Source organism: Pseudonaja textilis, chromosome 15 (assembly GCF_049901715.1).
Source record: "Pseudonaja textilis isolate UNSWEBS1 chromosome 15, rPseTex1.2, whole genome shotgun sequence".
NCBI classification, from domain to species: Eukaryota; Metazoa; Chordata; class Lepidosauria; order Squamata; family Elapidae; genus Pseudonaja; species Pseudonaja textilis.
Window position 1 is genome coordinate 3,276,973 of NC_142004.1, and position 26,470 is coordinate 3,303,442.

At 44.6% G+C, this 26,470-nt stretch overlaps 1 protein-coding gene across 1 annotated transcript; it reads right to left on the minus strand.

Annotated features, from left to right (window-relative positions):
• Window positions 1-5,989: 5,989 nt before the first annotated feature.
• Window positions 5,990-25,639, minus strand: LIF (LIF interleukin 6 family cytokine). Its single transcript, XM_087913463.1, has 6 exons — window positions 25,622-25,639; window positions 24,815-24,851; window positions 24,258-24,332; window positions 14,650-14,739; window positions 10,949-11,127; window positions 5,990-9,635 (listed from the first exon to the last, which is right to left on the minus strand). Exons 1-6 carry the CDS (start codon window positions 25,637-25,639, stop codon window positions 9,195-9,197), a joined length of 840 nt encoding a protein of 279 aa, XP_087769589.1. The 3' UTR covers window positions 5,990-9,194.
• Window positions 25,640-26,470: the final 831 nt, after the last annotated feature.

Consider the following 26,470-nt stretch of genomic DNA (forward strand, 5'->3'; position numbering starts at 1 on the left):
AAAGAAGACCAGGCGTTTAACGCCGTCAAATCACTACTTACGTCAGAGGCAGTGCTCATCCAATTCGACCCCAACCTTCCTTTAGTACTGGCAGCAGACGCATCCCCTTTTGGAATTGGGGCGGTCCTTAGTCACCGACTCGCCAATGGCGCCGAGGCCCCCATCGCTTTTTCTCCAGGACGCTCTCGGCCACGGAGCGAAATTACAGCCAAATAGACAAGGAAGCCCTAGCAGCTGTTGCAGCCGTGAAAAAGTTTCACGAATTCCTTTTGGGCCACTTCTTGAACTGGTCACCGACCATAAGCCCCTCCTGGGCCTACTGGCGGCGACAAACAGACACCTCAAGTCCTCTCCCTCGGATGACAAGGTGGACGCTTTTCCTAGCGGCCTACTCATACAAACTTATCCACCGCCGGGCAAAACTCTATCCCACGCTGACGCACTCAGTCGCTGCCCCTTACCCGCTCCGGCTGAAGACCCAGCTCCTGTCAATGCCATTTTTGAAATCACCCAGTTGGACCTGCCCATCACCGCCCTTGACATCGCCGCCAAAACCAAGGCAGACCAAACGCTCGCCCAGGTGCTCGACTGGGTGAGGAGGGGTGGCCGGGAGGCAATGTTGATAACAAATTCGCACACTTTAAGACTCGCATGCAGGAGCTGTCCAGTTTGCAGGGTTGTCTACTGTGGGGCACTCGAGTGATCATCCCGACCTCGCTGCGCACTCCGAGTCCTGGAGGCGTTGCACGAGGGACACCCGGCATTGTGAGAATGAAGGCGTTGGCACGCAGCTACGTGTGGTGGCCGGGTCTAGACGAGGACATTGTCAATTGGGTAAGTTCCTGCAGCATTTGCCAGGAATCCCGTCCTGCTCCCCCATCGCCACCCCTACCAGATGGGAGAGCGCCAGCGCCCTTGGTCTAGAATCCATATCGATCTGGCCGGCCCGTGCATGGAAAGATGTTCCTAGTGGTCGTGACGCTTATTCCAAGTGGATAGATGTGGCACAGCTATCCACGACCACCACACTAGCAATCACCAACGTGTTAACGCGCCTGTTCGTTACCCACGGACTACCCGACTCCTTGGTCTCCGATAATGGCCCACAGTTCGCATCAGTAGAATTCAGCCGTTTGCAGCCAACCTAGGCATTCGCCACATTTTAACAGCCCCATTCCACCCGCGAGTAATGGGTTGGCTGAAAGGGCCGTCAGGACCACCAAAGAGGCCCTCGCTAGGTTTGGCAGAGATGACTGGCACCACAAACTCTCACGGTTCCTGATGAGCCAGCACTCAACCCCTGTGCAGTCACCAATAAGTCCCCAGCGGAACTTCTGATGGGCCGGCGCCTGAGGACTGTATTAGATAGACTGCACCCACAATACTGCCCTGACTCTCCCCTCGCTTCCACTTCGGGGGTTAGACATTTTATGTTACAGGAGCCGATATTCGCTAGAAATTTCGCTGGGGACCCACTTTGGATTCCGGGCGAGGTCATCGCCGTCACCGGGCCGAGATCCTATAGAGTCAGGCTGGAGGATGGTCGCGTCTGGAGGAGACACATAGACCAACTCAGAAGGCGCCTCAGCAACCTCGCAAACAAGAATCCAGAGTCTCCAGTCGAAGGGGAACCGTCCCATCCGCCACCCAGCCACATCGCACCCAGTGACCAGTCTGCGCCAGCGGTCGTTCCGGTCAGCCCAAACCCGGACAACAGCGCCCAGAGAGTTGATCAACCGGATCCAACCCACGAGAGTTTGACTCCAGAAACCAACCCGGTGGTTTCCGAGGATGCCCAGTCCAGAGAGAGTGTTGGCGACACTATGCCAGCTCAACCGTCACAGACTGATACCGAACAGTCAGACAATGTTCCCGAGTTGCGCCGCTCCGGGCGCCAACACAAACCCCCCATCTACCTCAAGGACTATGCGTGTTCGCATCTGGGGGGAAGGGGTGTTATGTCCTGAGGACTCAAGGAGTTCTCACTCAGGTCCACTTACTTGTGTGGGCGTTATTCCCCCATTCCCATTGGTCAGTTCTCCCCAGCAGCCAGCTATAAAAGCAGGCTGCGGGGTCCAACTGGCTGCTGATTGTTGCGAGCCAGTTCCAGGCTTGGCAAGCACGGTCAGCCCTTTATTTGTAAAATAAAGTACTGTTGCACTCATGCTCTGGTTCAGCCTCTCATTGCTCAAACTTAACAGCAACAAACTTTGCAACAGCACCAGTGCTAATACAAGACAAAAATCTAACCTCAGGTTTTTTTTTTCTCGCTAATAAAAAGTCTAGAAAACACTGCAGCTGGAGGGAAGGAAATGGTACAGCAGTCGAAGTTACATGCAAAGGACGACAGTTTACATTGGAGGAAGTTGCAGTTTCGAAGCTGCAGAGAAGGAGATGTAGCTGTCAAAGAACACACGAAGGGAGATTAATACGCTTTAAAAATAATATTGGGCAATGTATACTTATTGTAAGATATAAAAAAGACAATGCATTCAAGTTCTCTGCGTGATAAGAGACCGATAAATGTCAGTCGATTCCATTTTTTTTACAGCTACAAAATAAAAAGAGTAGACTGGAATACTACCACGATAAAACTACCAGGATTTTAGCAATTGGCACATTCAAGACCCACTGAAAGTCAGATTATGTTGAAAGTCCAACTGCCGCTTTCCTGGAAAATGGATTTTTGCAGTGCAATGCCACTAATTTCCTGTAAAATACTGAAGACAGGAAATCATAAGCAAGAAAGCAGAATGTATAGATATCCGTTGGAAAGTAAGATGACCTCAAACTCATATTACTCCCCCAGTTGACTGCTAAAGCAGGTTACTATATATCCCTTCTGGATCCAGTTGCTATCACCATCTTTGTTTCCCCGGTATAAAAAGTCCCCTTTATGCTAATTTTCAAAAAAATAAAACAAGACAGAAATGAAAGGCCTTTGCTCCTTTCCTGGATGCAAGGGAACCCACAGTGCAGTCAAAAAACATCAGGATGGTGGCCACAACAAGGAATCAAAGCTCCATTCCATAAAATGGCCAAGATAACTACATGAATGTATGCATGGAATCCCTTAGAAAATAGCTCGGTGTTTTTCAAACTTGGAAACTTTAAGTTGTGTAGACTTCAAGTCCCAGAATTCCCTAGCCAGCATGCTTGAAGATATCCCCAGAAGTCCACACATCTTAAAATTGCCAAGTTTGAAAAACATTCTTCCAACAAAACTGGAGAATTCCCCTCAGTTCAAGTGGCTGTTTGTCCCCAGCAAACCATCTTGAAAGGGCCTGGAAGGAAGACCACAAAGTAATCCCAGGGCTGCAGGATACAAGGAGATGTCCCAAAACATTCTAGAAGAAAGAAAGGTCAACCTTGTTCCATACTGTTCTCAGGGAAACTGCGTAGACACTACGTTCCCAGGAGTCAACTCATGCAAGTCTTCCTATCTGTCTTGTTTCTAATAGGAAATGGATTAGTTCAATAGGTGAGTTTGGTCTGGTATATGAATCTAGCCAATGGGAAGGAACTTTCCGGGAGGTGATAAGAACATTAAAGAATCCAGCTGGATCAAGGCAAAAGATAATTGTAGTACAACATCTATTTTCCCATAGTGGATATTCAAACATTTATGGAACTCCTGTAAGAAATGACCAATCTCTGCGCCTGTCCCAATCAGCAGACTACGGTGTCCACAGTCATCCTTCTCCTCTTGTCTGCTTCATGTATTTGATAGCCTTTGATATGTTTGTTCTCCAGGAACGTGTCGTAGAATGTTTTGAATGGTCTATAAGTGGCCAATTATCATAGCTTTTGGTCACAAATTCCACTACTGAACTTGTTTTTCCTGTGATCTGCCACAAACATTCCCCCAGTTTTTTCCTACTCTTAATAAGTTTTCCCAAAATTGCAAAAATGATTGCATTCTTTCAGTTCTTCCTTGGCTGTTAAAGACCAAATAAGAATGACTAAGTCAGCAAGGATTCCCCCAGATCAAATGTCTTCAAATTATTTTGGTATTCCTAATAATACCAACAATTTCTCTACCTTGGCAACTTTAAGATGGGTGGACTTCAACTCCCAGAATTCCCCGGCAGGCATTATTAAACTTCTGAGGTCTAAACAGGGTCCTTTTTTGTATCATGGTGCCCAAAACTGGACATAGTATTCCAAGCGTCTAGGACAATTTGCCGCAGCCAACTCACCACGGCCATCTCTCTGTGGCCAACTCAACGTGGCCCTCTTGATGCTGCCAACTCCCCGCAGGGCAACTTGCCACAGAAAATTCCACACGGGATAACTCAATGCAATAACTGTTATCTGCTATTGTTTCTTTGACATCATTTCCATTGACAAAAATGGAAACTATCTCAAACAAACAGGGGCAGATAACAATTATAGCACTGAATTATTCCACATGGAATTTTCTATGGCAAGTTGCCCTGCGGGGAGTTGGCAGCATCAAGAGGGCCACGTTGAGTTGGCTGTGGCGAAATGGCTGTGATGAGACGGCTACACAAATTGTCCCATTCCGGAATAGCTACATAAATCCCACTGAGCCATCCATTTTGACCTGGAGAGTATCAAACCGTGGCTGAAGAGGGAGTGTGAAAGCATCCCTGTTACTGCGATTCCTTCCAGAAAGCATGTGACTTTCTGACTTCTTTCCTCTTGCAAGCTGGTTTTGGAAGTGACATTGTTGGCTAACTTCAGAGTTTATGTACAATATGAAACTGGGAAGTTGCTGATTTCCAGATAATGAACTAAAAGAGCCTTTTTGACATCCTGTTGAGCCTCTTTCAATTCTTGCTTAATGTTTTTGCAGAAAAGAGAGAGAGAGAGAGAGAGAGGGAGGGGGGAGGGGGGGAGGGAAGGAAGGAAAGAAGGAAGGAAGGAAGGAAAGGAAAGGAGGTGCCTAGAACTGCAACCAAATGCTAGAGGTGGTCACGTCAGTAATTTATATAATGGCATTATAATATTGGCATATCTCTTTTCAAAACTGCTCTATATTATCCCTCACCAAGTGTTGTCTTATGTCTTCTGTGTCAGACACCTATCTTAAACAATTTATTATTGAAAGAAGAGGTAGTGACAGAGGACAGTCCTCGTACTTATGACCATTGCAACATCATCCCATAGTCCCGTGATCCAAATTCAGGGGCTAGGCAGCCAGCACCTTACTTACGATGGCTGTAGCATCCCGGGGCAGGTGATTCCCATGTGAATGTCGGCGTTCCAAGTAACAACCTCCAAATTAAAAGACTCCGAGACTCTCATCTTCTCAAAGATCCATTTTATTAGAGATGTCATATCGGCACATAAAAAACCCGAATCTGAGATTTCCAGGTTTTCCTCAGGCCGAAGAGAATCCAAAATCCAAACCCAGCACTCCCATAGTCCATCACATGGTCCAATCATTACTTCATCCCAACCCGAGACTATCCCCAATCACTCCCCTCCAGGTGCAGAGTGACCTGTCCTTGACTCTCTGAGAAAGGAATGTTGTTGTGGCTAATTTTTCCACCGCTTCTTGAAGTCCCCCCTCCCAAATTCCCAGGCACTGAATGTGGCAGCCCGGAAGCCTCAAAGAAAAATGGCTTCCAAGCTGACAGTGTGACTTTCCCAGCCAACGTCTGACAAGCAGTGTCAATGGGGGGGTGGGGGGGAGCCAGATCTGCTTAATGACAATATAATTCACTTTACAACTGGAGCGATTCGCATAACAGTCATGATCCAAAAAGTTGCAAAATCAGGTGTGTCTCCACTAACAATCACCCTGTTTAACAACAGAAATTCTGTCCCAATAAAGATTATAAATTGAGATTACCATGTACAGGTAATTTTGGTTTCCAGCTCTGTTTAGCAACCCATTTGAAATGATGAAACATTGAAAAACTAATTTTACATCCGGAGGAGTTCAACTTGGCACAGCGGGGTGGGATGTGGGGGTTATAAATAGGATCTCAGAAGTCAAGAAATGGGTGAGACTGAGAAATCATAACAAGATTCTTTTATTTTTTTTTAAATACAACTTATTTTATAAAATACATATAAAATCCAAAGTATAAAAATATAAAAATGTATGCCATTGAAGCATCCGTAATTTTTCACACAGTCACAAAAAACATTGTGAGAGTTAGCACCAAACAGATCATTGCTTGGCGCTTCTTTCAGTCCAAACTGAAAATCCTGTTGCCTTGGCCCAAATAAATATATTATTAATTATTATTATTATTATTATTAATTATTATTATTATTAATTATTATTATCATCATCATCATGAAGAACAACAAACAACAGTCTTTAGAATATTCTAGTGCGGGAGCTCCCTAAAAGATAAGCCCCAAATTTTGGACAGGACATAAAATACATTCCATTCAAATTCTAAGGCACAATCATGATGCTTTAAGTTTAGGAAGTTGGTTGGAGACCTCTGCCCGTTCTCCTTGTGCTAGCTAGAGGTTGAATCTGACCTGGGTTCCTTCCTATAGATTTTCCTCCTCTCCGTGTCATCTCCAAAACTCCAAAGATGGGATATTTGGGGTGGGGGTTCCTCCATTTTTACAGCTGGCTCTTTCCAAGGAAGCTCTGGTCTTGTCAACCATTGGAAGCAGCCGCCTCAAGGCTGAGATAGAGAGAAGGTTGAAGAAGCTGAAGAATGGGACAGGTAAACCTCCTAGCAAATTAACTCCAGTTGGAGAGAAGGAGTTGGACCAGCAATGGGAGATAAACATTTTTTTTTAAAAAAAAAAATTGAAGTCTTCAAAGGACCCCTTATGATACAGAACTTGGATGGCTCAACCCAACCAAGATGCCACCTTTGAAAGACCTATGCAAATATTTATCTGTTTATATTTATTTTTAAAAAGTAGTCTCTTATCATTTGTCAGGGATATATCCTGAGAAGGTCCCAGGAGAGAACGCTTCAAGCAAACTAAATTCTCAGTAGCGAGAGACTGCAGGTAGCTGTGTCGCCACTACCTGATCAACCATGTCAGTTACGAATCCAGGGGCTACATTCATAGAAGATGCTAAACACAGTTGGGTTTTAAATCTTGGCTATTTGGGGCTTTCTCTGGTGGCCCACCATGCAGTGGGGTTTCAGTTTCAGTCTCAAGTCTTGTGCAAATCTAGAAAAATAGGGTGAATTTGGTCATGAAGGCCAAACATGGTTTGTGAATACATCCAATCTGTAGATTAGAAGATGCTTAAATACATACCCAACCAGTTTGCTGGCCTGCATAAAGGTGAATTGCATGGATTCAATGCATTCATTTTGTTCAGCATCCATCAGTTTGCTCGAAAAGAATACATTTTTCCATTACAGTTTTGTTCTGCGTACATTTTTCTAAGTTTTCCTTTTGAGTTGGGGCTGGGATGAGAATTAGGGTTAGTTGGGATTAATCTATTCCTCAAAAGTTGGAATTATTGCACCTTTTTTCTCCACCTCTTTCTCTCTCTCCCTCCCTATCAATTTTAGTGCACATTTATGCATAGTTTAAAACAAAATTCTTTACATAAAAATTTTCAGAAAAAGCAAGTGGCAAAATACTGAAAGACAAAACCCTCTTCAAACTGGAGAGAAGTCTCGGAATATTGCTTTAAAAAAAAAAGAGCGATAATAAATAATAGTAGAACATTCAAAACATTTTCAATCGTTTCCACAACAGTCCTGTGAGGTAGATCGGCACTGTTATTTATCGTACAAGATTGTGTGGTTGGGAAAGAGAGATCAAAGAAGGCACTTAGTGAATTGGAAACTAAGGCGGTTTGTACCAGGATGTGCCTCATTCATCTCGGCTCCTGGACCAGATATGTAATATTATATTATTATACGTAATATAATTTCCAAATATGCTGGACTCAGGTATCATGGCCGAGTGTCTCTGGAGATTCTCAGTCATCCAGGTCATGGTTGTCTCAAAAGTTCTTTTTCAAGAGGCCACTGGACTTTCTGTTTTTCCTTGAAGATATATCGCTTCTCAGCAAAGTTTACGTTCTGGACAGAGGGGACCGCTGGTTTGAAAGAAAAGTCAAAAAGGCCATCAACATTAAACAGCCTTCTCTCAACAGAGGGGGAAAGGATATGACACCGCCTCTCTCCTGTCCAGCAGTCCCAAGAAGGCTCCACACCCCTTTGCACTACTCAGGTGACCCTGAGGGCACAGGTAAACCTCCAAGTGGCCTCAACAGCTCTCAGAAAGAGTACTAACGACCAGATGGCCAATATAAATCCTTCCATTCTCCCACCATTCAATCAGAACTGAAGGAGCTTCTTGGAGAAGAAGTAAAACGTCTTCAAAGAAAAACGAAGCCCAGCGGCCTCTTGAAAAAGCCCCTTTGGAAGGAAGCTGAGGGCTACAAACTTTACAGTTCGAGAGCAAGGTCATATGAAAAGAGGACAGGGCTTCAAACGGATGTTGGTGATAATCATTTTGGACCCTTGTGGGCATGCTCATTCAGACAGCCCCAGAAGGGTTTTGAACCCCAAATAGTTCAAAAATTTCTTCTCACCTAACACTGAAAAAAATAATCTTTTTAAAGGGATGGATTCTGGCAGCCGAAATACTAGTTTTTCATACTAGCCAGCAGTAAACTATATATGTGATTGTGTGTTTATACACACACACACACACACACACACTCACACCAATATCTCCAATACAGCACAATAAAATAATAACATTAGATATTATCACAAAAATACATCCAATAAACTTATTATTAAACTATTATTAAATTAAGCTAGACATCGACTAAAAAAGGAATAGTCAAATTTCAAAAAATGCCTGAGGCTTTCAGAAGGTTTTTAGCCCTGCAAAAAAGAGCTACTATATTTGTTAAGGTGCTGGACTCTCTGGCTCTTTTTAAAAGAATAAAAAAAAAAAAATAGGAAAGCAGACAGAGAGGTTGAATTTTTTGTGTGTAACACACAGCCCTGAGATACAAATAAATAATCTGGTATTTCCACCTTCATACTGGTTGGAAAATTATTTCAAGGCAAGATAGTGGCCTAAAGATTGAAATTACAGAAGAAGCTCTCTGAATCCAGCAAGATTTCTTCTTCTCTGTATAAAAAGAGAAGATGGGAAGGGAGATCCAGAAGAAAGAGGACGAGTTAGGGATGACGGAGGAGGAAGAGGAAGAGGAGGAGGAGGAGGAGGAGGAGAGGGATCAGGCCAGGGTGGGCAGTTTAGCATCACGTCTGCTTGTGACGACAATGTCCCAAAGCTTGTGCAGCATGGCTGATGACTTTTGTGTATTTCCGGAGTATCTGGCAACCTTTCTGTTTTTTCTCAAAGCTGTCGGTGCTGGAATGGTTGCCGTAGGTCACATCCACGTGGTTGACTTTGTACTTGGAGCAGAGCAGGCACGTGAGATTGGACAGGAGGCCCCCCGTGTTGTTGGTGGTATTTCTGAGTCGCCGTAGCAAGTCTTCTTTGGACTCGACGTCGCCGAGGCTTTCTTGGTCTTTGGTGATATTGTCCAAGGAGGCATTGAAAAAGACAAAGATCTGGTAGAGGTTGATCACCCTCTCCTTGTCACTGAGTGAGCTGACGAAAGGAGGAAACGCCTGGTCAGGCTCACAAAACTCATCCAACTTCTTCTCCTCGGTGAAAGGGTAACCTTGGCTTCTTACCTGCCCCAGAGAAACAAGAGAACCAAATTTAGGGGCATAAACATTCATTTCAGAAGACAAAGCAAAAGAGCCTTCCTTTTACGCCAGAAGTGTCCAATCAGGGCCACTTTAAGACCTGTGGACTTCAACTCCCAGAATTCCCCAGTCAGCGTGATCTTAAAATGGCCACGGTTGGACAACCCCTCCCCCAACATTTACATCCATGTTTGGAGAGTGAAACATGTTGAGAAAGTTCAAAATCCACATGCTACTTTCACACACACACCCCAAAAGAAAAGAAAAGCAGTGACTTCCAATTCCCTTTGGTGCCGTAGAAGAAGGTAATAACCTACAAGAGAGTCATTGAGGCGACTTGGAGGTTTATCTGTGTCCTCAGGGTCGCCTGAGTAGTGCAAATGGGGGTGGGAGCCCTTCAGCAGTTCCAAGAAGACTCCACACCCATTTGCACTCAGGCAACTCTTAGGACACAGATAAACCTTCAGGTGGCCTCAACGACCCTCTAAAAGGATGCAAATGACCAGCTGTCTGCAAGGAACATAAATCTTTCTGTTCCCCACCATCCAGTCGGAGCTTCTTGGATGACATGTGAAATGTCTTGAAATTAAAAACAAGAAAGTCCAGTTCCCTCCTGAAAAAAAGCACCATCGACTTTTGAGGTCCATTGTGGGACTCAGAGTATCTATCCTTCCATTTCGGTGGACAAAATGGCATAAATTTACAACTACCATTCCGGTTAGAGTGGTAAGTCAAGGTCTACTTGTACTTAACAGATAACACATAAACAGAGTTGGAAGGGACCTTGTACGTCATCTAGTCCAACCTGTGCCCAACACCATTTCTGACAGATGGGAGTCCAATCTCTTCTTGAAAGTCTCAAGTGATGACGCTCCCACAACTTCCAAGGGCCAGCTGTTCCACGGGTTGATTGTTCTCACTATCAGAAAGTTTCTCCTTATTTCCAGGTTAAATCTCTCCTTGTTCAGTTTCCATCCATTATTCCTTGTCTGGCCTTCGGGTGCCTTGGAAAATAGCTTGACCCCCTCCTCCTCTCTGGGGCAGCCCCTCAAATATTGGAAGGCTGCTCTCCTGTCTCCCCTGGTCCTTCTCTTCCCTAGACTAGCCAGGCCCAGTTCCTGCAACCGTTCATCGCATGTTTTAGTCTCCAGTCCCCTAATCCTCCTGGTTGCTCTTCTCTGCACTCTTCCTAGAGTCTCAACTTCCTTTTTATAGCGTGTTGACCAAAACTGGATGCAGTACTCTAGGTGTGGCCGTACTAAGGATAACTACTTAGGATAGCAATGGAGATCACTTACATAACTCTCAAATAACACTGGAGCTGACATGTTCAGATGTGACACCAGGCACCGGACTTGATCAAAGACAGGATGCTTGCAAGGCCAAACGTCGTGACACATTGAATTGTTGCTGTTTTGGTGCACAGGTCTCCCAGATGAGAGTCTGCAGTGTGCGATCAGCAGCACGAAGATAACTCCTGTTTTGGAAAACAAAGCAGAGGTGGTGAATTTTAGTAAGAAAATAATAATAAAATAAAAAGCAGGTGAACCTCACAAGCTTTATCTCACTTCATTCTCATTTTCCCCACCTTGATTTTGCCACCGTTTTCGATTTTGTTTGCCTTTGCATTTTTTTTTACTTGTCACATACTTTGTAGAACTGTCAGTACATACAGTTCTAAAGTGAAACCAAATTTTTTTAGTCAGCAAAACTGCCTAGCTAAGGCAGACAGAGAAGCAGCAGCTTTGAACCACAGTTTTCTCCATTGCGCAAAAAAACTGTATGTCAGACATTAATACAATTGAGTGAGTCCAGAAGTATTTCACGAGAAGAGTACTTACACTCCTCTGCTTGCAACAGAATACCCTACACCACCAAGCTTGAGATTTTGGGCTTGGACAACCTTGAACTACGCTGCCTACTTAAGACTTAAGCGTAGTACACAAAATTATCCACTCTAATGGCCTACTAGTCAATGACTACTTCAGCTTCAACCGCAACAATACAAGAGCACACAACAGATACAAACTCAATGTAAACCACTCCAAACTTGATTGCAGGAAGTACGACTTCAGCAACAGAAATGCACTACCTGACTCTGTTGTTATATCCTCAAACCCCACTCCTTTAACCTCAAACTATCCACTATTGATCTCACCCCTTTCCAAAGAGGTCTGTAAGGGGCGTGCATAAGTGCAGAATCATGCCTACTATTCCTGTCCTATTGTCCCCATTTATTCGTACCTATTTCCTGTATTCTTACTCACCTATTATCTTGTAAGCTATTGACAAATCAAATAAATAAATAAACAATATGGAGCACGTATATGTCATCACAATCCTAAAATGGCCCAGTCATGTGACCAATTCAATTCCACCTTTCTTTTTTACCATGGTCATTAAGTGAACACGATGGTTGTAAAGCAAACCCCGCAATAAACGCAACCCTACTGCCAAACACCCAATGTTCATTGATGGAAGCAGCCCGACCGTTGGCATTTTGAACCTAGGTCTTAAGTCCCCCTTTTTTTTTTGGAGATTTGGTCATAACTTTTGCTAAGTTGCTAAGTGCACAGTCATAAATCAAGGACTGCCTCTACCCAATTGCCGACTATCCCTCCCTTTCCACTTGCATTTATCAGCCACTCTGCAAGTACGCAACCAGGCTGAATTAAGACTGAAATGCATTGCTATTAAGGATATGCTGGTTTTGATCCTATGACACCTTTCGTGGGCACGCGTTTTGGCTTGGATCTGATTCAGGATACAAAACTACACAATTACAGAGTTGGAAGAGAGACCTTGAAGGTCTTCTAGTCCACCCCCCACACACACACCCCGCCCTGCTGAAGCCAGAGACCCTATGCCATTTCAGACAAATGTCTGTCCAATTTCTTCTTGAAAACCTCTGTTGATGGAGCAATCACAACTTCTGGAGTGAAGCCTGATCAATTGTTGATTAACTCATTAACAGTTAAACACGTCAACCCTGACAAAACCAGTGAATTGTTCTCACTGTCAGGAAATGTCTCCTTAATTCTAGATTGGAATCTCCCTCTGACTAGCTTCCACCAATTAATTCTTGTCTTCCCTCTGGTGCTGTGGACAGCAAGTCAGTCTCCTATTCTTTGTACCAGTCCTTCAACTTGGCTCAAATATAGAACATAGAATAAAAGAGTTATTAGAATCAAAACCTTTGATTCTAGAACAGAGTTGGAAGGGACCTTGGAGGTCTTCTAGTCTAGCCAACCTCCCCTCGTTCCAGCAGGACAAATAGCTATCCTGTCTCTTCTTAAAAGCCTCCAGGGATAGACCTCCCACATTCTACTCAGACCTGCAGTTCAAATTCGTGTCGAAACAGCTGAGACAGCTCTAAGCATCACATCACTGATTTAATGCATCCAATCGTTTTGACAGACCACCACCAACAAATCAAAGAGGAGATTTAATCGGTTTGCCCTGGAAAAACCACCTCCTAATGGACACTTAGCACAGCTCTAGCCTCCAGCAACCCAGAAAGATGACGAAAAAAAAACAGAGATGGAAGAAGTCCGGAAGAAGAGGAGGTGTCAAAAGAAAAAAAGCAAGATTTATAGAGGACGAAAGAGAAGAGGAAAGAGGCCCCAGCACAGGAAATCTAGCAGAATCCTCAGCCTGGGCACGTCCACGTCAAAAACAGGCACACCTCTTTGGAGAAGAAGAATTGCACAAGACCCAAGGAATTCCGAACACTCAGAGTTGTGATCTAGAGGGGAAAAAAACACACACACAAAAGACTGGGAGAAAGGTTGCGTGGTGATGAAACCCAGGAGCTGGAAACTGCAGCCCAGCAAACGTTACATCACACAGCGCAATTTGGTTGCTTTGCTAAGGCTGCAAATACAAGGAGGGGAACGCAAAGCTGATAGAGCTGGCTGTTTAGTTTGGATCTTAAGGCAAAAATCGAGGGAGGAGCCTTCCCTGGACCCTCAGTCTGCTGAGAGGATGGCCATCGTTCACATTTTGACCATTAAACTTTGAAGTACAGCCCTCCGCTTGGTTCGGAAAGACCTGCTGGCATTGGCTAAAGCGCACAGGCCTGTTCTGTAAAAATAGATACCAAAGTATGCTCCTTCAATTAAAGTTGGCTTCTTTCGTAGCATTTGAAACTCCCCTCCCTCTTTTTTTAATGACCCTGTAATCCCTTAATTCATGGTAGATTTGGGGTGACTGGATGAAACTGAGAATTGACTGGCCAGATGCCCTTCCTGAATCCTACACGGAGTTCACAGCAGATATTTTCTCTTTGCGCCTTTTCTTTCACTTCTTTCATAGCATCGTAGCTAGCAAAATTAGGGAAGCATATAAATCCAATTAATAAATAAAGACCCTAGAGTTGGAAGAGGTCATCAAGTCCAACCTCCTGCTCTAGATGATGATCCAGCTCTGTCCACAACTTCCAGTGAAAGGAAAGGAAGCCGTGACATATTCTACTAGTCGACGGCTCCTAGTAGCCAGCAGTTCTTCCTGACGTCTAATCTGGGTTTGCATCCTTGAGGTTTCATCCCGTTGTTGGTTCCTAGAGTCAAGAAGAAGAAGGCCTGCCCCAAAGCCACCCAACTGGCTTTCTCCTTAAAGGTAACACTTGAACTCCCAACCCTTTCCGATTCTAACCTCTGATGCCTCTACACCAGACCGGCCCTCACCACATCCTTAGTTCTCCCTCCGTTTTCTTTGAAAAGCAACACTTGGTTTAGAAAAACAGCTCTTTGAACAGGGAACGAGGTATTTTCCAGCCAATCAGGAATAGATGAAAATAAAATATAAAACAAAACCTTTGGATTAAATGCCCACGTTTAGCAAAACCAGGTTTGTCCTCATCCGGGGATAAGACAAATAATGTGAAAGTTTGAAATTGGTTAATTCCAGCAGTATACCTTGACAGTGGGTCAACGGCAATCTTAAAACAAAAGTCAAAATTTGGGAAAAAAAATTGGATTCGTTATCTTTCTTTTTTTACCTGCCACGAGGCTTCTCGTTGAAAGTTGCATCCTAGAATGACGTAAGAGGAACAGCAGCTCACAGGAGAGTTCATTCATAAAAGTGATGCCTAGAAAGGAACATCGTGACTGATTATATACCGAATGAGACATGGGAGGGAAGCTGAGATCATTAATTACTTGGGGGGGGGATTTTTCTCTACACACCCCCCTTGCATTTTTTTAAATGCTCAAAAGCACACCACACTTCAAGCTTCATGCTTACATCACGGATGACTCAGCATAGGAAAAAAAGTCCCCCCCACACACAGAGAAACACACACACACACACACACACAAATTTGAACAATCATTTCACAACACCAGTGGGAAAATAGGGGTGACAGATCGCCCCCTGGTGGCTTTGCATGGTTATCCCTTTTATTCGTTAAACATGAAACTCAAGTCAACTGAACATTTAAAGATGTATCACAAATGCCAGGGACTGGTGTTAATGGTTGATACGGGTTGCTTCCAGCGTCCTAGGTATCAACCAAGTATCTTCCTAAAATGTACGATGTTCTGAGTCGCACTTTTTTTTTTTTTTGCAGTTCCAGCTGGTGTAATTGCAGGAAGCTGCAATTTCTTGATGCGTTTTGCAAAATTCTTGGACATGGTACCAAGTGCCCCGATGACAATGGGTACCACTGTTACATGTTTCATCCATAACTGTGTAGTTTTGATGGCCAGGTCATGATATTTTGTGGTTATGATTATGATTATTATAAAATTGTATTCATTAAACATGAAACTCAGTGAAATAATAATATTAATAATAATAATAATAATAGTAATAATAATAATAATTCCATAAGAATACTAATTTCTGTGCAATAAAATGATGGAGAAGGCAGACTATACAAGAACCATTCAGAGGTATAATGCTGCTCCACATTGGAAGTTCTGGGCTACATTTCTTCAATCAGAATAGAGTTGGAAGGTACCTTGGAGGTCTTCTAGTCCAACCCCCTGCTCAGACAAATGACAGTCCAATCTCTTTTTGAAAACCTCCAGTGATGGTGCACCCACACCTTCTGGAGGCAAACTGTTCCACTGCATAATTATTCTCACTTTTGGGTAGATATTATTGACTTATTCCAAAACCAAGGGTTGCAGACCTTGGGGGGGGGGCAGGGGGAGCTTCAAAGAGACCTTGACAATTATTTGAAAGGAAGGATTTTTTTTAAAAAAAGAAGACAGCTGAGGGGCTGATATGAAGAAAATCTCAGGTTTCAAATGGAAAGTTCTTGGAACAGATGATCATTGAGTGGAAGACTACCATATTCACTCTTCTATTTAGATGCAAGGGTAGCAGTTATAAAAAGAATATTCTACACTTGTGTTTCTCAACTCCAACAACTTTAAGACATGTAGATTTCAGCTCCCAGAATTCTCCAGCCAAAACTCTAGAAGTCTTTAGACAACAGCATGATAAATACCACTTCTAATGTAATGAGTCCAGCCAAAAGAACCCCGATTGGCTATTTGCTTTTCTATAACAACTCTTACCTTCCTGGAACAAAAAGTTAGCTTGGTTGGTGCTAAGAATTCCTCCCTCCCTTTCCCTCTCTCTCTTTCTCTCTTTCCCTCTCTCTCTCCCTCCCTCTCTGTCTTTCTTCCTCCGTCTCTGTCTTTCTTTCTCTCTCTGTCTTTCTCTCTTTTCCTCCCTCTCTCCCCCCCCTTTTCTCTGTGTGTCTGTCTCTCTCTTTTTCTCTCTCTCAAAAATTTGTGGCGCTTGTATGTGATGCAATACAGATATTTACAAAAGATGTTTAACTACATTAGATTAGGGGATTCACGGCGCACCCTTTTAGGTATATTTCTTAGCCATTAGTCAGCAGTTCTATATTTACACACAGAGAAAGAAACGGATCACTTTTCTTGAAAATTCATAGCCAGGAGTCTCTCTTCACTTTTTGCTTGTCAAATACGTTTCCAGTCTTAAAACATTCAAGCTGCATTCAGACAACCCACCTAATAAGTCAAGTTAAAGATTTAAAGCTGCAAAATTAACACGAACCAAGTCTAGCATGTGCAACATGCTAGATTTGGTTTGTGTTAAATTTGTTTGGCTGTCATGACCACAGGTAGTCCTTGACTTCTAACCAATCATTGAATGACTGCTCAAAGTTACGACGGGGCTGGAAGAAGTGACTTACAACTGGTCCTTGCACTAATAACGGTGATAGCGCCCTACGACCAGGTGATCAAAATTTGGTCACTTGGCAACCCTCGTGTACATATTTACAATGGCTGTAGATTTTGCCACCAGACTTCCTTGCTTATTCCCAGTTTCTCTTTTTGAAGCTTGGGTTGAAGGTTTGACATAAGCATTTCCTTTCACAACGTTGTTTTTTTATTTTTTCAGAAAAGAACGTCTCAAAATGAGCCATAAATGATTCTACTGAATTATGCGAAAGCTTGAGGTTAAAACGTTTAGATGGAAAACAGTTAAAAAAAAAAAACAAGCTGACCTTTCGGTCAAACTGATAAAGAAAATTATGAATAATTTCAAAATTTTCCCCAAATGTAAATTAGGAAAGGAGGCATCTTGGGTGGATATTGAAGCTGCTTGAAAAAATTCCCTCCACATAGGTGAACGGAAAAAAATGTGAAATTATCTGATGTGTTTTTGAGAAAACTTTCTTGTCTTTTAAAATTAATATATATTTATCAAAATGATGTATGTGTGTGTATGTATGTGTGTGTGAGAGAGAGATTGCAGTTGTGTTTGTAACTGACTTCAGCTTCTCTTTACTTTATAAGCCTGTGAAAGTCGTAAATATGAGGACTGTTTTTTTCATCACCATCATAACTGGGAACAGTCGCTAAATGAGGCAATGTTAAACAAAGCCTACTATAGACAGCAGATAGATAGAGATAGATGATGGATGATGATGATAGAGAGAGTGTGTGCGTGTGTGTTGTGGTTAGCCGGCAGCAGGTGCGGATGGCTGAGGATTCAGATGAGGGGCCAGGACCATCAGGGAGTGGACTGCTGCCTTCAGGGATTGTGGGGGCTGGCAGCAGCAATGAGGAGGTTCCTGAGGAGCCTGTGCCAAGTGCGCATGCACACAGGGTTGCTTGCAGGAAAGGGAGTAAGGCTGCAAGGTAATGGCCCCTCCTTCAACAAGATAAAAGCCAGCTGTGAAACGAATGTACTTTGCAGAAGGCAAAGACGTTTTGAAATTCCAGCCTCGTGGACATTCTAGTATCCTGAGTTTGTATTTGAGGATTCTTATTTTGCAAATTATTTCTTGTCTGTTATCTTTGGGCAAGTCTCACACAGTTTAGCAAGGCTTGTGCTTATCACAGCTAATTATTTTGTAAAAGCATTACAAGGTTTCTGTTCCTTTTGGATGGTGTTTGATTTGTTGGGCGTGTTTCAGAACAGAGAGACAGACAGACAGACAGAGATGAAAGATAATAATGATGGATGGATGGATCCACAGCAAGATCTATTGGATGAGAAGCAAAACATCTTCAGGCAAAAAAACAAGAAAGTCCAGTTGCTTCTTTAAAAAGCCCCTTTGGGACAACCGTGACCTGGATGACAGAAAATCTCCACGGACCACAGCGAATTAATTTCACCACTGAAGTCAACCGTTTCTGGATTCTTTCTTCAAGTTTTAGGAATCCCCCAAGCCGCTCTGTCATAGACAGCGCAATGAGCCATTAACTTTATGACCTTTTCATGTCCAGACAAGGAAAGATGCCAATGGCTTGGGGAGTCAGGAGATGAAGCTGGTTATTTGGCAACAGGACAAACATTGATTCCTCCAGGCCTGCTTCAGGCCGATCCCAACCCAGCCCTCTCCTGTCATCCGTGCACTTCCTCCCCATTTCCTCCTCTTCAGATTCCTTCCTCATCGTTCAGCCATGCAATAACAAAGCAACCGCTTCGGAGAAGCAAACGATGTGTCGGTGCAGAGTCTGTCTGTCTGTCTGTGGGTGTGAGTGAATGTGTAAGAGAAGAAGGAGGAGGAGGAGGAGAAGGAGGAAGGAAGGAATGAAGGAAGGAGAGGGAGGGGGAAATTCTATGGGGAGGAAGGAAGAAATGAAGGAAGGAAGGAATGAAGGAAGGAGAGGGAGGGGGGAATTCTATGGGGAGGAAGGAAGGAAGGAAGGAAGGAAGGAAGGAAGGAAGGAAGGAAGGAAGGAAGGAAGGAAGGAAGGAGGAAGGACAGAAGGAAGGAAGGAAGGAGGAAGGAAGGAAGGAAGGAAGGAAGGAAGGAAGGAAGGAAGGAAGGAAGGAAGGAAGGAGGAAGGACAGAAGGAAGGAAGGAAGGAAGGAAGGAAAGAAGTGAGCGGAGGAGTGGGCAGGAATTCCATGGTGAGAAAGGGAGGGAGGGAAGGAGGGAGGAAGGAATACCATGGTGAGGAAGGAAGGAAGGAAGGAAGGAAGGAAGGAAGGAAGGAAGGAAGGAATTCCATGGTGAAGAAGGAAGGAAATAATTCCATGGTGGGAAGGAAGGAAACGAGGGATTCCAAGGTGAGAAAGGATGGAAGGAAGGGAGAGAGGGAAGAAAGGAGAGTGGGAGGACCAAAAAATTAGGTTACTCAAGTTTAAAAAAATAGTGCATCACTAAAATAAAATCTACAATGATTTAGCTCATCTGCTACCTTTGATGTGTATGTAAAAAACGATGGAAATTCTTATAAACCTCTTCCTTCCTGGTGGTAAATAAGCAGGCAGGATGACCTATTCCTTCACCCAGATGAGCAACTACACTCAAAACTAGAAAACTGGAACTGACACTGAATTCCTTGAAAGTCCAACCACGGTTGCACAAAACCAAACTTTTCCTCTTCCTTGTGGGATCAAGCCAAAGTGGGCGGAGAAATGGATGAAACCCAGAGTGGAATTATGCATATCTCTCTCTCTATCTCTCCCCCTCCCTCTCTCTCCTTTTCCCTTTCTCCCCCTCCCTCTCTCCTTCTCTCTTTCTTCTCTCTCTTTTTTCTGTTTCCCTCCCTTTCTCCCTCTTTCTCTCTCTCCCCCTCCCTCCTTTTCTCTTTCTCCTTCTCCCTCTCCCTCCCTCTCTCTTTTTCTTCTCTCTCTTTTCTCTCCCCCTCCGTTTCTCCCTCTTTCTCTCTCCCCCTCCCTCCCTTTCTCTTTCTCTCTTCCCCCTCCCTCCCTCTTTCTTCTCTCTCTTCTCTCTCTCCCCCTCCCTTTCTCCCTCTTTCTCTCTCATGCCAGGAGCCACACATTCACAAAAAGATTCAGTGGAGAATTGTTCAAGCCCCGAACATCTGGCTGATTCAAAGGAAACATGAGATCAGCGAGAGTGCTGGGGGGCAGCGTAGATCTGTGGCTGCCCGCACAAGCTTTGTTTACCAACCCCTGACCAGAAGAATGATCTAAACTCAGCCCTTTCCCCAAACGGGGGGAAAAGGTAGGAAGGAAAGGAAAAGATTTGCATAAGGCAGGAAGCGGTGTGGGGTGTGGGGGAATAAGAACGCCTGTCTTATCGCAAGCCCTGGGGATGAGCAAGGAAACAAGGATGAGAGGGCCACACCTGGGGCCCCAAGCAGTGACTGCAAAGGCAGCCCTTGACTTAACAGTTGGGAGGGACTTCAGAGGTCATCTAGCCCGACCCCTTGCTCAAGCAGGTGGCCTTTACGGAATAACAGGAGTTGGAAGGGACCTTGGAGGTCTTCTAGTCCAGCCCCCTGCTCAAGCACCACAACGGAGCCAAAAGTTTATGTCGTTAAGTGAGAAATGAAACCATTAACATCTTAGATTAGGGCTTAATCTCTGGGACTCTGCGCATGCTGGCTTGGCCTTAATCCTACAATTGTGGTGCTGGAGGTCTCTTAATATTAAAACATAGCATAATAGAGTGGGAAGAGGCCTGGGAGTTTATTGAACTCGGCAAATGCACAAGTACGAAAGGCCAAACCCCTGTGAAGTGCAGGGAGTTCTCAACGGCCGCATTGAGGCCAAGATTTCTGTTGTTAAGTGAGTTTGCTCCATTTTATGACTTTTCTCACCCCGTTCGTTAAGTGAATCACCATTGTTAAATGAGCTACATGGTCGTTCAGTGAATCTGGCTTTTCCCGTTGACTTTGCTTGTCAGGAGGTCGCAAAAAGAGGATCACAGGGACACCGCGATCGTCATAAATGTGAGCCGGTAGCCGAGCATCCGAATGTAAATCACGTGACCATGGGGGATGCTGCAACGTTCGTTAAGTGTGAAAACCAATCCTAAGTCCCTTTTTTTCCCCTGGTGCCATTGTAACTTCGAATGGCCGTTAAGCAAACTGTTGTAAGTCAAGGAGGGCGACCTGTGATAGCCATGGAAGTAAATACAGGTAGCTCTCGACTTACAACTACTCATTTAGCGACCGTTCAAAGTGACAACGACACCGCAAAAAGGGGACTTGGGACTGATCTTAAACCGTGGTGGGATTCAAATAACTTAACGACCGGTTCTCTGCCCTAATGATTTTTTCCAACAACCAGTTCAGGAAGTTAACAACCGGTTCTCATGAATCAGTGCGAATCGGCTGAATTCCACCACTGATCTTAAAGTTGCCAAGTTTGTAGAGGTTCTCGAACCGGTTCTCCCGGCGCCTCTTGCCTTCCCTTAGCCAAAAAAAAGTTGGCCATTGAGTTTCAGTGACGTCCACCATAGCTCCTCAAACCCTGCTCCCTTGCGCTCCTCGACTTTTTCTCCCACCGTTTTCTTACACCTCCAAACTACTTTGGGGAAAAGCCTGCTGATCCATGGGTGGACTGGATCGATAGAAAACAGCTGCCTGTCAGATAAACCAGAGCAGAATCTACCAGCTGGAGATGAGACCCAATGGTTCGGCAGAGATAAATTCTCTCCTCCACGCCTACAAGGGGATTTGTGGTTGGCCTCATTTGGAAGACCCCGTTGATCCAAGGAGAGCCAGAGCACAGCCGGCATCTGTGTGGTCTCAGCCGGGAGGAAGGGACAACTCTGTGCAGAAGGAGGAGCAATGAAGTCATCAGCTGTCCTGTTATTGACACTCAACTAGATGTCAGAAGGGGAGTGGGGCAAGGTATGTGACCAGTGACCCCACCTTCTCCAAGGGCAGCACTGTTCTTCTTCTTCTTCTTCCGGTTCAAATTAGCCAAAAAAAAGGGGGGAATAATAAAAGAAATTGGAAGGAGGGAGGGAGCGTTATTGGTTATTAGTATACAGTATATAGTTATTAAGATTGTTAGTCTCTGGTCATTGCTTGGATGCTATGAATGCAGGTAAGTCTTGGGGTTGCCACTGAGAGGAAGCCTGCCCATCACAGTCGCAACTACTAATGGTTGTAAGATGGATTGGTTGAGGGGGAAAATTAGGGAGGGAGGGAAAGAGAAAGGGAAGGGAAAGGAAAGGGAAGGGAAAGGAGAAGGAGAAGGAGAAAGGAAAGGAAGGAAAGAAGGAGAAGGAGAAAGGAAGGTAGGAGAAGGGAAAGGAAGGGAGGAAGAAGGCAGGAAGAAGGAAGGAAGAAGAAAAAAAGAGAAAGAAAAGAAAGAAAGAAAGAAAGAAAGAAAGAAAGAAAGAAAGAAAGAAAGAAAGAAAGAAAGAAAGAAAGAAAGAAAGAAAGTCCATTTGATGGTTGAAGCAAGAAGTAATAGATCCTTTCTCTGGGAGGAAGAGATTCTGCTTCAATTTTGAAGAAAGGATTTTTTATTTTTTTTCCACAGAATTAGAAGCACAACACAAACAGCAATTAAGAGCATGGAAGAATCCATGGATCTTTGCAGATTTTCTGAATGTTGAGTGAGCAGGGATGGGTAGACACAATTCCCAAGACCGTATGCTCCATAATCGGAGACCAAGGCAGGAGAAGACCACCTCCCAACTGCCAGAAGTTGGACCCCTGCTGGCAGGGAACGTCTTTCAGAAGATCTCTCCTGCAGTGCAGTCCCTCCTGGGATTGGTTTGGATTCTATATCGTGCGCTTGGGGCAAATGTTTTCTTTCACACTCCACCTGCTAGTAAGGTGAAGCTAACTGCGCCGTTTCCGCAAAAGGCATGAATTAGTACTTGCCCTTGGTGGGCGCTGCATTTTTCAGACTTGGGGGGGGGGGGTTGAACTTCACGAATGGGGGCCCTTGAACAAAAAAAGTGCTCTTCCAATTTTGTGAAATAAAGCCATTTGTACAGAATGACGAACAGTGTCAGGAACTAGGTATGTCTAGCTTAGCAAAGACGAGGGATAGATAATCATCTTCCCAGAACTTGAGAGACTACCACAGAGAAGAGCCTATTCTCCGAGGCAGGACAAAAAATAACGGATGGAAACTAATCAAGGAGAGAAGCAAGTTAGAACTAAGGAGGAATTTCCTGACTGCGAGAACATTTAACCAGTGGAACAACTTGCCTCCTGAAGTTGTGAATGCTCCAACACTGGAAGTTTTTAAGAAGGGATTGGATAACGCTTTGTCTGGAATGGTATAGGGCCTCCTACTTGAGCAGTGGGTTGGACTAGAGGACCTTCAAGATCCCTTCCAACTCTGCTATTGATTGTGTATAAAGACCGGACTCTACCCTGGAGCAGTTGATATCTTGGAGTGAAGCATCTCTGCGCGTCATAGATTTTCGACCAGCTGAAAATCAACACCAGAACACCCACCTTCTCATCTGCCTCCTCACAACCAACACCCGAGCACTCCAGTTCCAAGGAATGGTTGATTCATGGGCCAAAGCGCTTCTTCATCACTCTTGCACACGCCTAAGGAAGATAGCAACTCACTTCTCACTCCTTCCAACCCCTGAAATGCTGAAAACCTTCGGAGGTCTCATTCTGCAGATCCACAGAGACTGTCATCAATGCCACACCGTCAGGTGCCTCGCAACGACAACAGTTCGTATCATCAAGAAAATGTCTTCCTTGCCGCACGGAAAAGAAATAAAACAGCCCTTCTCCCGATCCCATTTTCCAAGAGATTTTGTGCGCATATCCAGTCAGAAAATCTGAGCAGTTGAGAAAAGGAGGAGCTGCCAGGCTGACAAGCCACCGTTCCCCCAATGCATTTAAAAGTCCCTGGGTTCTAGATGCAGAAAGCATTGATGTCCTGAGCAAGCTGAAACTTTATGGGGTGGGGAAGAAAGAGAACTCAAGAGCCAGGAAGTAGGAGTAGAGCAAGAATTTCCAGCATCTCAGGGGCTGCCCCAAAGAAGAGCGAGTCAAGCTCTTCTCCAAAGCACCAGAAGGCAGGACAAGAAGCAACAGATGGAAACTAACCAAGGAGAGAAGCAACCTAGAACTAAGGAGGAATTTCCTGACAGTGAGAACGATTAACCAGTGGAACTGCTAGCCACCAGAAGCAGTGGGTGCTCCATCACTGGATGCATTTCAGAAGAGACTGGACAGAAATGGAATTTCCTGCTTGAGCAGGGGTTGGACTAGAAGACCTCCGAGGTCCCTTCTTCCAACTCAGTTAATTGATTGCTCACCCTGTTACAGGGCTCCAAAGTTGCCTAGCATCAACCTCCCTCCGACTGGGCACGAACCCCAATAAAGCCACCGACAATCGAAACCAAGAATCGAAACCACTCCAAGCCGCCTTTCGTGCGAATAACATTAGCAACGATAACACCAACACATTTCACTGTACCTTTTTTGGAGCTCTCATACTTTGCCACCAAACCCAGGCTTAAGAAACGCCGTTCTTCCACCCCAGTCTGGCCTCCTGGGGACAAGCGGAGAGATGTTATCTTACTGTCATGGTCCTTAATCTAAAACGTTCTCTTGCTTCAAACTTGGATTGGATGCAGAGAATATATTTTTTTTAAATAAAAAAAGAGGAGACACCCGATGAGACTCACTTCCACACCCCAGAATAGCTGGCCACAGCTGTTAAAAAGAAGGCAAGTTTTCTTGCAAAAAAAAAGAAGAAATAATTCTTATTTCCCTGCAGAAGACCATCAACAATCTTCTGGCTGTTTCTTTTCGAAGATTTCCTTTCTCTTGGTGTGACCTTCTGGAGATCCCACTTTGGGGACTGTTGGAGATGTCAAGGCACCAGAGAATGAAACTTCCGTTGTGGGCTCTTCCCCGAGAAAGACTTGGGTAGAGATTCAGGCAGGGGAGCGTCTCCAAGAGCGAATTGGAATTCACGTCCCCTTCAAGAGCTTCAGTCAAGAGTAAAACCTTCTTACCCAAATGACTCACCGTTCAGCTGATCTTGGCTACGCCTGGAGGTTTCATCCTGCAAGAGAGGGGAATAAATGACTGCTTTTATCTCATGATAGCAAGTGAACACCAAGGGGACTGTTTGACTCACCTGCTTGCTCTTCCGTGGATTAAGCAGAGGTCTCTTCCACCCCAAGACAATCCAGCTTTCACCAAGCTAAAAATTCCCCAAAGATTGTCTGTAGGGAATATGGCCAAAAGATAATTTGGAGTAGACCTACCCAACACCAACACCCTTCCAGAAGCTGTGCGTTCCCAATTCAAGCGGAGAGGCCAGTTACTTGAGGTTGATGGCCTTCAACTAGAAGGAACAAGGGATGGGAATGAAAAAGAAGGAAAGGGTTTTAGAAGCCCGGCGGAGCTACAATTTGCGGCTCTCATTCAGCCTCATGTTTTCTGACTCATCCCGTTAGCTAGATAACTCAGTAGTAAACTCCGACAGATGGCGAGTAGTGGTGATGACTACTAGTGGTTTAAGCAGAAGTTAGACCATTCTCTGGCCGGGATGCTTCAATGTGGATTCCTGAACAGGAGGGAGGAGTTGGTGTCTTCTGCAGCAGCTCCTTCCAATACTGTGATTTCAGGATCTTCTTGGATCTTCCCTGCCTCCAGTTGGTGAAGTAGATTGCTACTGGACGCAGATTGAATATCAGAAGATGGGAAAGGTCCGAAGTTCTTGGTTACCAAGAGAAAGACCTTCTTGGGGAGGAAAGATAGGTCAGGGTCAAACTGTGGGGTCCCTCATGCCCTCCGAGCTTGGTGGCTTTCTTGCAGACGTTTCGTTACCCAGCTAGGTAACGTCATCTGTGCAACATAGTCAAGTTTAGATAGATAAGCAAACGAGGTGGCCTTGCAGGCTGTTTTGTTGAGGCAAGGAAATTGCACCCTTTAGTACAGAGATCTCCACTCAAGAGCAACTCATGGCTGGAAACCATCTTCTAGATCTATCTGTGTGGCTTCCCTTGAACCTGATGGAGCATCAGATCACGCTAGCGTATCGGAGATCAATCTCTACTGTTGTCTGAACCTTGACTTTGGTTCTTGCCCTTGGTGACCTCAACAAGGAAGCTTAGCTTTGATGCCTGGATTGGTCTTCCCAATTATTCTTCTGGAATTAAGTCCTGGGCTTCACTTTGAGAGAGAAGACCATGTGCTGTTTTGTGATGGGGATTTGATTTCACTTTCCCGAAGTATCCAGAAACTCCCCTTCCTGTAAATGTGGACAATTTCTTTCTGAAGCAAGCACAGTGAGGGACTTTAATCGCATCTTGAGATAGCAGCCTGTTTTAACAGTGGCATATTTGTCTCCCAAGTGTGCTGGCCTCAGGGGAGGCATTCTTTCCTTACGGTCCTTTTAAAATATGTTAACCTGGGTGCTGTTTGGTATGTTATTCTTATTTTGATGGCCATTATCAGTCCCTGGAGCTATCTCTGCCTCGTTCTCTTTGCTTTTTTCAGGGGTTACCCCAAAGAAGAGGGAGTCAAGCTATTCTCCAAAGCCCCTGAAGGCAGGACAAGAAGCAAGAGGTGGAAACGAACCAAGGAGAGAAGCAACTTGGGACTAAGGAGGGATTCTCTTGACAGTTAGAACAATTAATCAGCGGAACAACCTGCCTCCAGAGGTGGTGGATGCTC